This window comes from Apus apus, chromosome 23 (assembly GCF_020740795.1).
Source record: "Apus apus isolate bApuApu2 chromosome 23, bApuApu2.pri.cur, whole genome shotgun sequence".
Classification (NCBI taxonomy): domain Eukaryota; kingdom Metazoa; phylum Chordata; class Aves; order Apodiformes; family Apodidae; genus Apus; species Apus apus.
Genome location: NC_067304.1, coordinates 3,147,646 through 3,165,358, shown reverse-complemented (window position 1 = coordinate 3,165,358; position 17,713 = coordinate 3,147,646). Strand labels below are relative to the sequence as shown.

The window sequence follows — 17,713 nt, the reverse complement described above, 5'->3', positions numbered from 1 at the left end:
CTCCAAACCTCTCCCAGCCTGGCAGGGACTCAGGACACGTTGTTGGGAATAAAAGAGGAAGCCAAGGCTCAAGCAAGCCAGGGCTGCCCTGCTCCCAGCACCACTGAGCATCATCCTGCTGTGGCCTGTGCAGGGCCCTTCGTGTACTAAAGGACTCCATTTATATCTTTGGGAGAGCTGGAATAAAGCTGTGGGAGTGGGGATTGCCATGGACACTGAGGGAAAAGAACAACAACTGCCCAGGCCACGTGGGGAGGGGACACAGGGCCAGGCTCTCAGCCAGCAGCTCCACAGCACCCTGTGGGTGTTCTCCTCTCTCTGCTGTTGCTGTTTGGATGCCAAGAGCTGTTTAGGAGCTGGGATGTAAACATTGGGTCTGGCCTTATAGCAGGTCAATGCAGTGACCCCAGGCAGGTGGTCCCCTCTGTCAAAGGGAAGATGAGCGGAGGCTCCAGTGTCCTCCTGCCACCCCAGAGCTTGTCCCCAGGGAGCTGCTGCTCTGCCAAGAGCCAGGGAAGGGACAGCACGGAGAGCTCCTGCAGCACAGCCCGGGCTCTGTCCCTGGGAAAGACAAGCTGGAAGCCAAAGCAAGGCTTCCACAACCCACTGGGGTCTCCTCATCCTCACCCGTGGGCTTCGCAACCAGAGCTCACCAGCCCTAGAGAAGAGTCTCTGCAGAAAGGAGGTGCTGCTCTGGGGTTAGCACAGGGGTCTGGTCCCCGGGCTGGAGTCTGCTCTGCAGTGGCTGGCAGCCCCCAGGGGGTAGGGAGGTGGGGATGGGACTCACACCTCACTCTGCTGTAGAATCCTCAAATCATTTTGGTTGGAAAGGAGCTTTAAGATCATTCAGTCCAACCGTTCCCCCAGCCCTGCCAAGGCCACCCCTGACCCGTGTCCCTCAGCACCACATCTACAGGGTTTTCGAATCCCTCCAGAGATGGGGACTCCACCTGCCTTGGGCAGCCTGTGCCAGGGCCTGAGAACCATTTTGGGGAAGAAATTGTTCCTAATATCCAATCTAAACCTCCCCGGCACAACTAGAGGCCCTTTCCTCTTGTGCCATCACTTGTTACTTGGGAGAACAGACCAACCCACACTTCACCCCAAGGTGTAGAGAGCACCAAGGTCTCCCCTCAGCCTCCTGTAGCAGGGGTGTCTGTTCATTAACATGCACAAACCCCTTTTTGCAACACTTACCTGGAGCTCATTATTCACAGGTTGAATGAAGTCAAGGTGGAAATCCCAGGGCAGGCACTGGGAGGTGATTGCTCCAGACAGGGACCATGCCAGAGGGAGGCACCTGGGGGCAGGACCCACTGGCTGAGCTGCTGCCTCTCCAGTTGATGTTGATCTTTCCAGGAGAACTGGCACGAAGCCCTGACTCTGCACCCCATAAATAAGGCACAACATCAGCTGTCACGTCAGCAGGAGACAAAACATTTCATCTGAAAGGCTTCAAAGGGAAGCAGGAAATGAAAAGATAAAGGGCAAATTTTATTTTAGATTCCTAGTTGGTACGTTTGCCTTCCTGCCAGCCAGGGGATGTGATGGCTTTATCAGCTGAGCACTGGGGAATTGATTCACAGAAAATACTTTGCAAGAAAGTGGGAGGGGGATTTAATCAACTCTGGTGGAGCGAGTTGTAAGGAGCAGGGCAGGGGGATGAAGAACCCACCAATCCCTTTTCCTTGGACGGACCTGGGGTTCTGGGAAAGCTGCTGGTTGCACAGGAGTTACCCACACAGTTTGTACAGAGCCAGCAGGAGCTGGGCAGGGAGGGTGGCATGAAACCAGGCTGCTCTGCTGGCAAGAGAGCCAGTGAAAGAAGGGACACGGGGTGAAAACTGTGACATGAAACACCACAGCAGCTTGGTTGAAAGCAAACGTCCTCTGGCACATGTGATTACTGCAAACTGAAGATTATTTCCTAACCTTGAATATATTTCAGCTGTAACTTAGCAACCTAGACTGGGTAACAGCATCTGAACAAGAATGCAGGTTCAGAGGAGAGATTTAACCTTGCACTCCTCTTTGTTCCCATACCTTAGCAACAACTTGATGCCAGAGGAGGTAACCAGCTCCCACAAACTTCCACAGCAGGCCTGGAGCCAACCTCCTTCTGGGCCAGTGGAGATCTTCCCCTTTGTCATCAGACCTACGTTATGAGACCAATTAAACATTCCTGTAACTAAACACAAGTGAGTCAAGTGCGTCCCCAGCAGTGACACAACAGTGAGTCATGGACTGCTCGTGTGTTTCAGGAGCAGACTCTGAAGAAGTTAAAACTCGGGTAGCAAGAGCTCAGTGACACTCAGAGGAACTGAAAACACTTGGGGAAAATCCAGTGGGAAGTGTCCCTGCCCATGCAGGGGGCTGGGTGATCTTTAAGGTCCCTTCTAACCCAAACCATTCTATGATTCTATGAAATGGAGCCTGAAGTCAACTCAGACTTGCCAGCATGATGTGCTTAATTGTCTTCTACTCACCAGGCAACCTTGGAAACCTTGGGGAGCTGGTAAATAGTCGAAAACTTGACTTTTTGCCTTTTTCCTTGCCATAAATATCCCTCCTTTCAGTGCTCTGTAGCAGACTTGCTTACAGCCACCCAACCCTCAGCACACAGGGAGGGAAGAGACGTGTCCGGTGACAAGCAACAGCCTGGCAAGGCAGGAAGGGACATCCATTCCATCCTCCACCATCACCTGGCACTTCACATCACATCCCAAAAGACAGGCAAGGCAACCACGGCCTCAAGATGCTACAACAGCCAGGATCAGCAGCTTGGAGCAGAGCCAGGGTTTCTGCCTTCCAGAGAACAAGTCCAGAACATGCCCAGCCTGAGGCACCAGCCCTGTTACCAGTTATTGCACCATTCCCTGCTTTAAATAACTGCTTTATTACAGGCCTCAGGAACACTGCTCAGCCTGCTGAACTCATATTTACAGTCCCACAAACCCTCCCAGCTGTCAGCCTCTGCGAAATGCAACTGCTCTTCACAACTTCATGTCAGTTATTCCCAGAACAGATTTAATTTGCAACCAAACACTCGAGGCTCTGGCTCTTGCACTGAGATCACCCAGAGTCACAGGGATCCGTGTTGTCTCATTAGGCTGTCCTGCAATTTCCACACCACTTTCAGTCTCATTCTTAGAAACCATGAGTTCCCTGGAGCTGGATCTATTTGATCTGCCTGAGCAAAAGCCCTTGGGACAATCTGTGACTCCTCAATACAAATAAAGGTAACAAATTGTTTGTAATAAATTTATTTTATATATGGATTTACAGAGCTAAATTGAACATACAAACAGCACCAAGCCAGGGAAATTTGTTCTACAAAAACGAGTTTAATACAAAAAGATGACTGCAATGACTGACTCTGCACTTCTGGATTTGGACTGTTAAAAAAAAAAAAAAGCTAACCCAAACCCCACAAATACTTTAAAAAGGCTTAAGAACGTAGGCACTGGTGTTTGCAAAAATTCCTATGGCAGCAGTTGAAGATCTTGTTACAACCTTTTGGAAGGATCAAGGCTGCCTTCACCTTATCCTCTGTTTTATTACCAGTGGAAGAAGCTGGCCACTGTCTTAAGACAGCTGCTGAGTCTCCTCTTCTGTTCAAACACTCAACCTTTGCAACCAAAAAGAAACTATGGGGTAAGAGTCAACTCCAGGCAGGATATTTCCTACTTAATGGGAAAGGCCTCCCTGTGTTTTGTTCCTGAAGCCACCTCCTCTCTCCACTCCTTTTGGCTGAGGAGCACAGCAGGAGGTAGGGAAGGGGCCTCTGCAGTCCTTAGTGGAGAGCTGGACATCTGCTTTCCAACACTGGGAAGAGCAGATCAGCAGTATCTCTGCCTAAGCCTAAACTGCCACACACTGGTGCTATTTTCTTTAGAACAAACATTCATTTGCTGGACATAAAAAGGAACTGAAGTAAGCAAATGATTATAGATACAAAATACAAAGCCTGTAGGGCCAGCAGAGAATTGATCACGGCTCTTTGGACCTGTGGTGAGGCTGCAGGAACATGGCCTTGGCAACCAATCCCTGTGCTGCCACCCCACACGTGGCACATCTCTGCTCTGACACACAGCACACACATTGCAGCTGCCCAGGAGAAACATGTACATTCAGCTCCAAAAGCCTTCCCAAAGCTGCTCTGTGGGAGCCCACGAAGCAGTCCCTTTGGCTGGAGCCACCAGAAAGCACTTTGGGAAGCTTCCTATAGCCTTTATTTTCCACCCAAAATTCCCCACCCCCCCCCCCCAAAAAAAAAAAATAAATGGTAAAGCACACAGACTGCAGACTTAAAAGAATGTAACAGGGTGACAACCACTCCTCCATCCCACCCAACCCAACCCAAACCACCAAGGCACCTCAGACTGCCCTCCCTCAAGGAATACCCTCACCTGATTTCCCCCCCCACACTCCATTTTGAAAGGGTGAAGCTGACACCAACATTTTCCTCAGTAGGAAGCAGCAAGTGCTTTCATCTGTACCAATAAAAACAAATCCTAACAAAATGCATCTTAACTGCCACCCTAACGTTTCCATGGGAAATGTTAAATCTTCTTTAAACACATTCCCTGATGGACCTTGCCACCAGTTGGCTTTTGCAGAATTGAGGTCAAATTTAAAACACCTTTGCCAGAGAGATCCCAAATCCCTCAGTATCAGGTATGTTGTTTTCTTTTGTTTGTTTGTTTTTAAAAAGTTGTTCCAGGTTTGCTCTCCAATGGAAGCCAGATATCTGCTGGAAGACTAACTTTGGTGCAATTCTAGCTTCCCACCAGCTCAAGCCCATCTTCTTTCCAAGCCAACGTTATTGCCCTGAATTTTTGTCCGTGAAGATTTTCAGAAAGAAGAGCAAACAGATAAGTGCAAACCCCAGCTCTACAAGATCAGGACCATGACCTGCTCTTTCCCACCACCAGAGAAGGGACTGTCCCCTCGCAGAGGTCCACAGCAACAGCTGCTCAGCTTCTGCTCCTCTTCAGTGCTCCGAATCCGAGACGTAAGAAGGCTGAGTCCATCTCCACACCAGCATGTCCTCTCCTGCCACCCTGTGGGACTCTGTCTGAATCCGTGACTCATTTGAAGCCAGGAAGTCCACAGCTCTCTCCCAGACCCTCTTCATTTTTTTCCTGTGAGGAACAGCAACAAAAAGAAATGAGAATCATGTCCTCATTCTCCTCTCCTGCTTGCAGCAATTGCGGCTGCTGATCACACCACTGCTAGCTGCCTCCTGTTCCCTTTGCAGACACAACAGGAGATTAGACCAGAAGTCTGGTTTAGAGGTGACTTCAGGCCAGGACATGAAAAGAAAGGTCCTGTCTGGGGAGGGAAGGGAAGATGAGACCCTCTGTGGGTACCTGCAGTTGGTGACTGCCCTGAATTTCAAGCTCAGTTTGCATGATGGAAGTGGCTCCACTTGCAAACTGCCCTCACCCTTCCTGCATGCAGAGAGAGCTCAGACCAAGGACAAACTGGAGCTCAGTTTTGGATCAGTGTCTAGTAATCCTGGGCACCACACACAGAGAGATGGGTTCAAAAGAGCTGAATTAACTCCTCTTCCTACCAGTGATACCATGACCATTGATGAGAAGGTGTAAGACTTGCAGCACACCTAGTGTTCTGTGTCCTTAGGAGAACAAAGTAGCTCCATTTAAACAAAACACAAGAAACATTCCTGCAGAAATGGAGCAAGTGGTACAAAAACCACTGAGAACCAGGCTGCAGCTCCTGGCCCCACCACCCATGGAGCAACTACCTTGACCACAGCTCCTTTCCAAAAAAGCAGCAAGACCAGCCATCTCACATTGTATCTCCCCCTTTCAAAGCTGCCCAGCCTGAACTGGTGAATTTCCAGGCAGCAACATCCACAACCATTTCAGAAGAACCTCCCAATATTCCAGTCACCTCAGGAGGTTTGTCCTGAAGAGCACAGCACCTGTCTGGAGAATAAGCTACGACTGCTGAGAAAAGGGGTAGCATCCTACACACATTAGATGAAGGAGAGAAAATCAGATGCTCCATGCCCAAGCAAAACAAAATCCAATTACTGCTTGACAGAACAATGACAATACACCTGTGTGACTGCACAAAGTATCAGCCTCAGGACTGTCACATTAATCTGCAGCAGGTTAAGACACAGCCTGAGTTACGTCAAAATCCTTCCTCAACTGAAAGGCCAGACTGACTCTTCTTGCAGTCCAGCTTCCCATCAATTGTCTGCTCATGGTCTGTTCCCCTGGAGCTGCAGGTTTTAGCTGAGCTGAGTGACATGGTGCTGACAGCCCTGCTGAATGCAAAGGAGCCAGCTCACCTGCTCTGGGGAGGGATGAGACTGTCCCGAACGTGGAAAATGCCAACGTAGGGATAACGCTCCAAATTCCGTTCCCATTCCTTGTAGTGGTCCTGGACAACAGCTGGAAGGCAGGAGGACAAAGGGTGAGAGACCTCAACATTGCAGAGAGAAGAACAGGGCTACCTGCATTTACACAGCTACTGGATTCTACCTATGATCTTCTTCACCATGTCATACATGGCTTGTTCCTCTTCCTCCATCTTCCGCCAGCGATACCTAAGGAAGAGCAGGATCCCCCAGAGAGTCAGCAGACCTAGAAGAATAAAACCAAACAGAATCCAATAACTGACAGTCCTGTACCTGCTGGATGCTAGCAGGTTTATTTCTGATACTGCCTCTTCCCAGAGGCAGCCCTTACTCTCTGCCACCCAGGCCTGCTCAGAAATGAATCCAAGCAATTCATTTTGCTCACCCCAGCACTGACAGCAGCAGAAGAGCAAGAGTGCACGTGGGGAGAGGTGGCTGGAAGGCCCCATCATAGATGTTTCCCCCACTAGCACCACCAGAAACCTCAGCACAACCACAGGGTTTCAATTCTCCAACTCCCAGAGCTATTTCTCTGCTAGAGGCCTCCCCCACAATAGTCACTTAGGAAGCCTGTCAAGCTCCACTGCTTGCTGAGGAAATAAAGCCTGCAGCTCCAGTGCCAGCCCAAAATTCAGGAGATCTACACTGGAGGTTTAGCACTGACAAATGCCCCCATTACAATAGGAGCTAACTTTAGTATCTCAGTCTCTACAATAAACATAACTATCTCCTTTCACCTCCACCTTGTCTGGTTAGATTATAAACTCTCCCAGTCAACACTCTTCTCTTGTTATCACCTTGCTCAGAAAGACCTCTTGTCTCAGCTGGGGCATGACAGACCATTCCAATAAAACCTCTAACACTGAAATGCTACAAGTCATTATTTAAAAGCCTAGAAGATTTTGCAGCTTACTGCAAGAAAAGAAAGAAAAAAACCTTTTATGTAGGTTAACATACTTATTTTGCAGACCATAGCAACGAGTACTTGAGGAATACCCAGAGAGCTAATCAGCTTCCTGATTTAAAAGTGTTCAAGCACTCACAGCACAAGAGCAGGTCTACAGCTCTCTCCTTGCTGCCAGAACAAAGGTTAATTAGAAATTAACTCATCAGCAGATTTATTTCCCCTCTGTTCGTAATTTCAGATGGCTGGGAGAAGGCATGTGGGCACAGGTTCATCTCTACAGCTAGCAAGGGGAGCAGCTGGTGACCAACACTGAGGACTTACACCAGAAAAACAGGAAAAGGTTCATAATGGCAGTGACCACTGCCCGACGGAAACGGCAGCCGAGCCCCATCTGAGGATGGGCTGATTCCAGGCAGAACACTTCCTCCACCTTGGTAACTGGTTCTGAAAGGTCTCTGCCTTTCAACCTGATGGAAAGAGGCAGAAAATCTTCACTGAAGAGAGCAGACACTCCAACTGCAGTCTTTAATCAAGACAGAGAGAACAACAGACTGCAGATGCAGTAACTCTTTCTGTACACCACAGAGGAAATAAACCACCATCCTTGCAGCTCCTCTTTCCAGAACATTTTGGGACTGGCTGCTTAGCAAGGAATGGATATGGCTTTAGAAAAGGCAGCAGAGCTGGAACTCCCACTGGTAAACTGAAGTCTCCCTCTGCAGACTCTTTGACAGCACCTCTCAGCATGCAGAAGATTAAACTTTAAATTGGATTCCCACCTCCCAGCACAGAGAAATGGAAATGTTTACTGAGTCACTCATCAGCAATTGCAGAGACAGAACAGCTGAGGGAGGCTGCCAGTGTCCATGGAGGTTGTGCTGTTTTCTTCAGCACAGACCAGCACAAACAGTTTAGCTAGAAAAGTGACAAGGCATCAACTGCATCTGCAGCCAGAGCAGACACACCCTGGCAATGCATCCATGGCAAAATCAATAGCACATCCTCCTGCAAAACCACCTCCTTGTACCTGCTCTGCTTTTAATTCACTTCTTTAGACACAGAACCACACTAATGTGGGTTCCTTAAGGCAACAGGCACCAGGTAATCCAAGTGAGAGCCATTAGGTTCAGAGCAATTGGACTAAAAGGGCTTTCATTTCTTTAAGCTACTAATTCATTCTAGGTTTGTAATGAATAACCCATTAGACAAAGACAGGCTGAGAGAGCTGGGGTTGTTCAGCTTGGAGAAGAGAAGGCTCCAGGGAGACCTTAGAACAGCTTCCAGTGCCTGAAGGGGCTCCAGGAAAGCTGGGGAGGGGCTTGGGACAAGGGCAGGGAGGGATGGGATGAGGGGGAATGGATTAAAACTGGAGGAGGGAGATTGAGGTTGGAGATGAGGAGGAAATGCTCTGCTGTGAGGGTGGTGAGACCCTGGCCCAGGTTGCCCAGGGAAGCTGTGGCTGCCCCATCCCTGGCAGTGTTGAAGGGCAGGTTGGATGGGGCTTGGAGCAGCCTGGGCTGGTGGGAGGTGTCCCTGCCCATGCAGGGGGTTGGAACTGGATGATCTTGAAGGTCCCTTCCAACCCAAACCATTCCATGATTCTATGAAAGACATTTTCTCAATTTATCAGTGCACAACTCACAGGACAGCTTGTATTTGGTTACTGGGTTCTAGAGCAGCTGGAGACACACAGTTGTTTCCCACCCTTGTCTTATTTACAATCCAAATTCCATGAAAATATTTAAAATATGCAGCAGAATCACCCAGTGCAGAGCTCATTCTCAGTTCTGTCTCTCAGACTAGCACCTAGAAAAATCATCTCATGGAGCATTTGCTAAAAAAAATGCCACCTGCAGGTTTTTAAGCATCCTGAACACTCCTTCTGCACGTTACGGAGACTCCGTGAAAGTGGATCCGTCCGGCAGAGCTGTTAATTAGGAAAATTAACAAATGGGAGTATATTGTATCACACGCCTCCCAACACGAGCAGAGCTCCTGTATAAACATCTCAATCTGATCCCAACCCACATACAAAGCCTGACCTGCCCTGGGAATTTGCCCCACACCAGCAAATGAAGCAGCAGGCGCTGCCTGATCCGTAGATCACAGCAGCAGTTGCAGGAATGTTTTCCAGAGAAAAATGGAGCAGTGGGAATGCATACCAGCAATTCCCACCAACTCCAGCGTTACTATTGTTACCATTTATTTAATCAGAGATACATTTAGCAACGTTAGAATGCAAATAAATCTCAGACTTCACAGTTAAGACAGGCTGGAGGCAGCCCACAGTTCCCAGAGGAGGATAATGATGTCTGTGGACTATGGGTAACAGTCTTGCACCAGGTTATGGCCTGAATTGTGTATCTTTTTTACCTGAACAACCCAGTATTTCTGCTATTTCTCACATCCTGAAGAGACTCCTAGCTGAGAAAGCCAAGAGAAAAAAAGCCTCACCAATGACTGACCAACACCCTGCTGTTCACTTTAACATGCACTGGGTGTTCTGCCAGAAAGGCAACTGACACTAAAGAAAATACACCATTCTAAATCCATTTTCCTCTCCTCTTCATCAGGACTTGCTCCCAAGGACCCCCAAACATGTGTGATGGTGCCTGCTGAAAGAGACTTCTCTGCTGTCCAGTAAACCCTTTGGTCAAAGGCTGCAGTTCTACACAACACTGAAGCTCTGTCTATAGCGACAGGACTGAAGGGAAGTCACCTTGGGAAGAAAATTACTCTATGGGCAAGTACAAGAAGGGTACTGGAGTCACAGGACCATGGGCAGGAGACCAGGACCATCACTTCTAAGCCTTGGAGGAAGCACAACACAACTGCTGATGGCCACAGGGCAGCCCTGAGCTCAGACTCGTGCCCCACCTGCGAGACAGCGCGTCCGTGAACACGATGTCCCCCCGCGCAGAGCCTGGGAGCAGCCTCCCTGGGAACGAGCTCATTGCCAGTTTGTGCTTCAGGGCTGTCCTTCTCATTTGGAAGTTTGCCCAGCAAGCACTGACAAAGCCAATCCCAGACTACCTTCTGAAATCTAACGAGGTATGGGAGCTTATAGGATGTCAAATTATCTCTCAGCCAACAGGGAGACATGTCCCTCTGGCACAGAGAACTTCCACTCACCATATTCCTAAATCCTTGTTACTGTTCAGTACCCAGTGCAGGGCAGCTTCAAACTTCTGAGGGGAACCACCAGTTATATTCTGTGCAAAAGAATCCATTAAGAAGGTCAGTTCTACAATCATTTAAAATACTGAAAAATATTGTTTCATTAGTGGGGGAATTAATTCCATAGGGTCTGTCCCCAGGTTAATTCTAATCCTAAGTCTGCAAGCTGGAGGAAGGAAAACTGAATCTGAAGGGCTGGAGGAAGGAAAACTGAATCTGAAGGGCTGGACTCAAGTCTTCTGCCAGTGGTAGATGATGCATGAAGCACTCTGTAAAATAACACCATCCCAGACTGTTAAGACTAACCACTAAATACAACATAATCTTACTGACAGTTTACCATGAAAGAAATGGAATGCTAGATCAAAGCAGTCTGTCTTCTGACACTTTGGGGTATAGAAAAATCCTTCTTCTGCCCAGCCCTCAATCCAGGGAAATTTCTGGTTTCAAAAGACTGATGACTATGGTGAAACAACAAACCATTAAGTTAAGATTTACAGGGGCTGAATCAGAGATGTAGGGAAAGATTATTTAAAAAAAAAAACAAAACTGCTGAGAACAGGACTGGCCAAAGGGGAAGCTGGAGAGATGGCAGAGAATCAAAACAGGATGAGGAAGGAAAACAGATGGTGAATTGCTTTAGTATCTATTATTTATTGCCTTATAAGAGACTAAGCACCGTTATAACAATAGCTGTTCACAGCCTACTCACCACCACGTGATCCTTTGCTTCATTAACCCAAATGCATTTGCTTTTTAGATTCTCAGGGTTTCCACATTCAAAATTACCTGGTTAAAAAGAAAAAAAGTCAAACAGAAATAACGTTTTGGAAAAAAAAAACAACAACCTCAAAAAGTTCAGAAATATACACTGAACTGGCTGGAAATGCTGTCCTTTAAAATCAGCTATAGCTCTAGGCAAAATGATTGCAGGGTAAGATTTATACTGTAGGCAGATAAGGTTATGACTATTAATAAAGTGGTCAGCCACTGCAGACAGGTTGGATAAGGGCAATCAAACCTTCTGCTACTCAACACAGAATGAGGGGGAAAAAAAAAATGACTCTCCTCCTTGCGGAGTGCATAACCACCCCTCTGACCCAACACTCTGCAGAGGGGCTCCTTCCATCAGGTATCCAAAACTGTTGCTGGAGTTAATGATCAGAATTAAAAATGCCTCTAAGGAGCACAAATCACAGCTCCACCTTTCAGCCAGGCAAAGAAATGCTGGCAAGGAACTGTATCTTCTAAATCTTGCTTCCCAAAGTTGACTGAACAAATGTGCTGAGAGACTGTGTAAACCTGGTGAAAATGCTGCCAAAGTCTGATTTGAAAAAGATTTAGAAACCATGTGAAACTTGAGTACCTAAAGGCTTGAGCCCTGCTGAGGTCTGAAATCAAGGAACTGGAGCTTAAGCACTTCTGCTGAGGAACACCGTTATATATCTTGCTGAACAACTTTTTACACAGTCCACTGAATTTCCAGCAGCCTTCTGCATCACAAAACACCAGGGATGGACCAGATTAGCTCATACATAGTAAGAGCCTGGCTGAACCACTGTGCTTGGTGAGCTCCTCAGCTAAGAGGAGCTGTGCTGAGAAAAAAAAAAGAAAGGCTCTCCCATGATCAGCTGCCACATTTCAGCAGAGCTGACAATTTCTTAAGTTGCTTTGACTTCATTTGTAAGAACATATCATCTTACACTTACTGGCTCTGAGTGTCTTGAGCCAATTTCAAGATGCTGCTAGAAAAGAACCATAAAACTCCATGTTTCTACCTCAGATTCTCAATATATCAAGTGCAAATAAGGAGCACTCCACAAGAGCACAGTGATATGAGTGCATTAGCTACACACTACTCAGAATAAAAATAAACACATCTTTTTCTGTTTTTCTATTACATGGCTATTGCTCTTCAAGTCAAACTGACTCTTCCACAAACGCCTCTATTCAAACTGAGGTTAAAAGTGTCCAGACAGCTGAGACCAGCAGTTTGCTGAATGCTCTGAAGAGTTCTATAATGAAAATTGGAACTTACCAGCTTGTACAGACAGGTAGTTATACAACTCGTGCAGCACGTTTATCACTACATCCTTCTCTTTAGCTTGACAGAACTGCAAGGCAGAAACAGGTAACAAAGGTGAACAGCTAAACTAGCAAACTAGCTAAAAATACCCAAACAAAACGCCAGCTGTGGAGTGTTTGGGTCAGTCATGCACAGCTAGTTCAAATTAAACACCTCTGCAGCAAACATCTACAGTTTCTGATTCACAAGCAAGGTGGGGCATCCTCTGGAAGTGCCACCAACTCACCCACCCCAGACTGCACCCCCAGACACCCCCTCTGACCAACCACAGATGGATTCCTGGTCTCCAGAACATCACAGGAGACCACCCATCACTCTGAATCCAACACATCTCCTCTCTCTTCCTCATACACTTTGAGAAAAGAAACAGGGCTCTACAAACACTTTATGATGGAATTCAGGGAATTAGCTGGATTAAATCTTACACTGTTAAAGCTGAACACAGCTTTACTGCAAACTGATACCACTTGTATTAAAGAAAATGATTCACATAATTGGGAATTTAAATTTTTATCTTTTGGAGTCTCATGTACAGCCCCAACTTAATCTGGCCCATTAATTCCAACTCATCAAATCACAATTTTTCTGTAAAACGATAGAAATATTAATTTTACAGTGATGCTGATATCAGTGGAAGTTACCTAGAATAATTACTCTTCTGGGAGAATCCCCAACCCACAATACTGGAAGATAAATAAATAAATGCTTACATCATCCTTCCTTTTGTCACAATCCACTGGCAAGAGATTAACTACGAGAAAAGGGGAGGGAGAGTTAGCTGGCTGTAAAACAAGAGCTTTGATCAAGAAAGTAATTATCTTCTTTAAAAGAAGGCTCTGCTTTCAAGGCTGATTCTGCTCTTCTTAATCTCACTCTGCACAGTACCTTGCCATGCAAAAAGCACAAAGTGCTTGCTTTGGTAGGCAGCACTGAAAGCAAAACAAATAAAACGGGTGCAAGTGATGAACAGCGTTCAGCTGAACAGTAAAAAGTGGGTCTGAATGTTTTAACAGCTCCTGTTTAAGCAGCTGTTTCATGTTCCTTTACTATGCACTGCCTCACCTCCTCTTTTACAGTCTAGTAATGCCATTCGCTGCACGCCAGGGTCACCTGAAATATCACAGTGGTAACAGGGATTTAAATCAAGCCTCCTCAAGGCAAAAGCAGGGGATTTATTTCAGTTGGAGCTGTTAGCTCTGCAGCTCATGGCCTCTGGTTTAACAGCTCCCTCCTGCCCTGGCAACTGGATGCACACCAGCCACCCATCCAGCATGCAGGAGAATCTCAGTCACCATAACTACCTGAGAATTTAAGGAACATGCAGCTGTGCTGCACGATTTCTTGCTTCAAAATGCCATTGGATTCAAAATACTGAAGTTGTAAAGGGTGCAGAAAATCCAGAAATTCACTGACATTGGATAGTTTTATTCTGACTTTGAGGAAGCAGCTTTCCCAGCCCAAGCAAAGTGCATTAACACTTCCAGGCACATTTCAGGGCTTGCACCTTCCCAACCACATCCCGAACACCTTCTTCTTTCAGTTCAAAGCCACCAAATGATGGTATTTCCACCTGCTCTAGCTGGGGAGCTTTAAAAACCATGTGTTGGGGAAGGCCTTTTCCATTTCTCATTGAAGCTCTGCCCCATTTCAAGTGCTGAATTACCAACTCAACCACTGTCCTTCTCTCGCGGCCAGGAGAAAGGCCACAAAGGGCTGCTTTGAGGAGGTGAACATTAAAAACACACAGTGGGCAATTACACAGACATTTTGTTACACGATGGACACTCATAAAACACATCCTTGGCCTAGCTGGAATGTCACTGCCCATAAAACCCACAGCTTTGAAGGACTGAAGGCCAAGCTCATTTGAAAAAAAGCACACACGACTTCCTTCCCAAAACAAGGTTTCCCACGGGCAAGGGGAGATGGAAATGGGGACAGATGCAGATTTCAGGTGACAGCAATGATAAGTAATGAAGTAATAAAGGGAAAGCAGAGAAGAAAGGTGAAGAACAAAGTTTAAAACCAAGATTAAACCGGTGCACATACAGTTCTCCTCTCTTCTGTCAAGCCAGCCTGACCCGATCATCTTCACCACCAGGATGCCCAGAAAAATCAGCAGCAGCAGGAAGCTGGCAAGGCAAAGGAACTGGGACAGGTAGTACTCCAGGCCTTTGCCCTTTCCATCCGTCTGCTGCTTGGGGGCTGACCGCAACAAGGGAGTGCGGGAGGTTATTCCCTGCCCCATTCCCGACACTTCCCACCGGCTCCCCGCGGCCAGCCCTGCGTCGCTCGTCGCCCTCCACGGGAACCTCCGGATCAACCCCCCTCCCCGGCTGCTGGGGTTCAGCTCCCTCTCTGCCTCCTTCCGAACGCTGGAAGCCGAGTCCTCCTTCCCTCTCCCAAACTGGTAGCTCAACCCCCCGGAGCCTGCCGAGGTGCCCCAGTGGGTCACCTCACTTTCCTGCCTCCAGGAGCTGTTAGAGGAGAGCCCCTTCCTTTCCCCTCCTGTTTCCCACTCAGCTTGGGAGCTCTGGCCCCCAATTCCTCCTCCTGATATACCCCAATGGCTCCTGGACTTCAGACCCCCACTCTCATCGCTGGAAAGGGGTTTGGAGCTGAGCCCCCCGCTCCTGCCTGAGGAGATACCCCAGGAGGAGGTGGAGCTCGCCCTCCCAACCCCATCCAGGGATGTCCCTGCCCTGATGCCAAGCCCCCCACCTCTCTCCACAGACGTGCTCCACTGGGACGTGGAGTTCGACCCCCGAAACCTGTCCAGGGACGGCCTTAACCCACTGCTGAGCCCCCCGCTTCTCTCCGTTGACATCCCCCACTGCACCGAGGAGCCCGAGCCCCGAAACCCATCCAGGGGTGGCTCAGACCCAGCGCCCAGCTCCTCACTCCTCTCTGACGAGTACCACTGGGACAAGGAGCCCGGCCCCCGAAACCCATCCAGAGAGGACCCCAGCCCGGCGCTGAGCCCCCTGCTCCTCTCCGCGGACGTGGGGCTCAGCCCCCCGCCCCGCTCCAGGGACGGCTTCGTCCCGCCTCCCAGCCCCCCGCTTCTCTCCGAGGACGCGCCCCACGGGGCGGGGGAGCTCAACCCCTTCAGCCCATCCAGAGCCGACCCCAGCCCAGCCCCGAACCCCCCGCTTCTCTGTACGGAAGTGTCCCACTGCAGCGAGGGGCTCAGCCCCCCGGCGCTGTCCCGGGACAGGCCTCCCTCAGCCCTGCCGCTCAACCCCCCGCCCCGGCCCGCTGGGGACCCCCGGGACTCCCCCCAGGACAGCCCGTCTCCCTCCCCAGACGTCCCCCAGCGGGACGCGGGCGGATTCCCCCCTTCCTCATCCTCATCCTCCTCCTCCTCCTCCTCACTGTCTCGGGCGGCCCCGAGGGGGGGGTTGAAGCCGGAGCGCTGGCGGGAGGGCGAGGCCTGCTGCGGCCTGGCGGCGGCGCGGCCCGGGCTCGCTGGGGCGCCGCGCCCCGTGCGCTTGGCCGCCGCCACCTCGGCCCGCAGGCAGCCCAGCTTCTTGATGTAGACCTTGCGGGTGGTGGCGGTGATGGGGCCCGGCCGGTAACCGAGCGCCACCAGCTCCTTCCGGAGCTCCGTGTCCGTCAGCTCCGCCATGGCCGCGCCGCGGACACCAGGCCCCGCCGGAAGCGCCGGGCGAGGAAGGAGGCGCGGGCGCCATCTCGGGTGAGGGGCGCGCTGGGGCGGCCATTTTGGGAAGGGCGAGCGCGGGCGGCGGGGCCGGCGCCATCTTGGGGAGGGCGGGGGAAGGGGGCGTCCCGCGGCCGCCAGCGGGAGGCGGCGGGTCCCGCTGCCCTGGGGGGGCCGGGGGAGCTGCTGCTGGTCCCGGGAGGGGGGCAAAACGTGGGGCAGGCGAAGGGCAAAAGCAGCCTCAGCAGCTGGGGCTGGTCCCCGTCACCTGCCCAGCGCTCCCGTCACTTGGGAGCGAAGCAGGAGGCTCGAGCGCTGCTCGCCTGGCCCTGACCACGCGGCGCTGGTTTCTTCACGCTTTTAGGGGCGTTTATGAGGAGAAAGGAGCGTAATTCCCGGCCAGCTGCAACCCCTCCAGGCGCGGATTCCTCACCCCTCTCCCTGCTGCCAAGTTGCAGCTGTTGAACTTGCAGCCCGGAGCTTTGACACACTTCTGGCTTTGCAGGGCAGGAGGTTCCTTCCACACTTTGTCCCCTAAAAAGGCAAAACCCACCATCAACTTGGAACATTTATTGTGGCGAGGCCGTGATGTACGGTAATTGCTTTTTCCTGCTGCTGCCTATAAAGAAAGTAATGAAAGTGGCTGAAGTACCGTGGCATAATATCGGAATTTAATTATAAAGGTAATGAAAAAGTAGCGACGGATGCGTGCGGGCTGTCTGTGCAGCACCCCTTTTTATGATCAATACGTGATGCTGGTGTGGTGGAAGCTCAGTTGTCCCACAGGAGTGGGACTTGCAGCCAGTGGGAGCTGGGAGAGCTCAGCCTGGACCCGCGTGGTTTTCTGCCTTCGTGGCATAACAGCTTCTTTAGGGATACCCCTCCTTTCACACTCACTTTGCTGCTGTGCCCTTCTCGTCCAGGGCGTGAGGAGAAGCTCGTCTTGCTCTTCCTGATTCACACAATTAAGCAGCAACAAGGTGCTGAGATCTGTTCATCTGGTTAGCAACAAGAAATACACGCTTCATAGAGGCTAAGGAGCCCACCAAAAGAGCAGACTCAGTTCCGATGGGAGGTGTGAACGTGCTAAGCCAAGCCTCCCCTGCTCACTAGCTGGAAAGCACAGCTGTCAGTTAATAGTTTGGACTGGTGTCTAATGTAAGTACCGAATCAGAACATGCTCTTAGTTCACAGTTTTTGTAAGCTTTCAGCTCAGAGAAGCTCTGCCTAGACATGCAGATGCATGCTGGCATCTAAACCTGAGCTGATCTGAGCTCATGGCTTAAGTGGAACTTGCTTTGGGAAAAAAAAAAAAAAAAAAAAGCACAACAGCAAGAAACTCAAACCCATCCTTTTAACTTTTTGTTTCTGGAGATCAGGGAAGTTACACCAGGAGAGAGTCTGGCCCCGCAGCCTCGCTGTGTGACCTTCGTAGCGGAGGACATGGGAGCGGTGTTCAAGAATTGAGGAGCTGGGGGAAAGCTGTGA

At 49.7% G+C, this 17,713-nt stretch overlaps 1 protein-coding gene across 1 annotated transcript; it reads right to left on the bottom strand.

Annotated features, from left to right (window-relative positions):
- Nucleotides 1–3,247: 3,247 nt before the first annotated feature.
- On the bottom strand, nt 3,248–16,225 carry LEMD2 (LEM domain nuclear envelope protein 2). The gene is made up of 9 exons (XM_051638982.1): nt 14,614–16,225; nt 13,275–13,315; nt 12,517–12,592; nt 11,191–11,267; nt 10,434–10,513; nt 7,623–7,768; nt 6,519–6,620; nt 6,326–6,428; nt 3,248–5,144 (listed from the first exon to the last, which is right to left on the bottom strand). Exons 1-9 carry the CDS (start codon nt 16,190–16,192, stop codon nt 4,994–4,996), a joined length of 2,355 nt encoding a protein of 784 aa, XP_051494942.1. The 5' UTR covers nt 16,193–16,225; the 3' UTR covers nt 3,248–4,993.
- Nucleotides 16,226–17,713: the final 1,488 nt, after the last annotated feature.

What these genes read in the sequence shown, in the direction of transcription:
- LEMD2 (XM_051638982.1), bottom strand. Translation starts at nt 16,192, where the DNA reads ATGGCGGAGCTGACGGACACGGAGCTCCGGAAGGAGCTGGTGGCGCTC. An exon ending in CCTTTTCCTGTTTTTCTGGT is followed by an intron (nt 6,621 to 7,622) that starts GTAAGTCCTCAG and finishes TTATTCTTCTAG; the next exon opens with GTCTGCTGACTCTCTGGGGG. An exon ending in CATGGTGAAGAAGATCATAG is followed by an intron (nt 6,429 to 6,518) that starts GTAGAATCCAGT and finishes CCTGCCTTCCAG; the next exon opens with CTGTTGTCCAGGACCACTAC.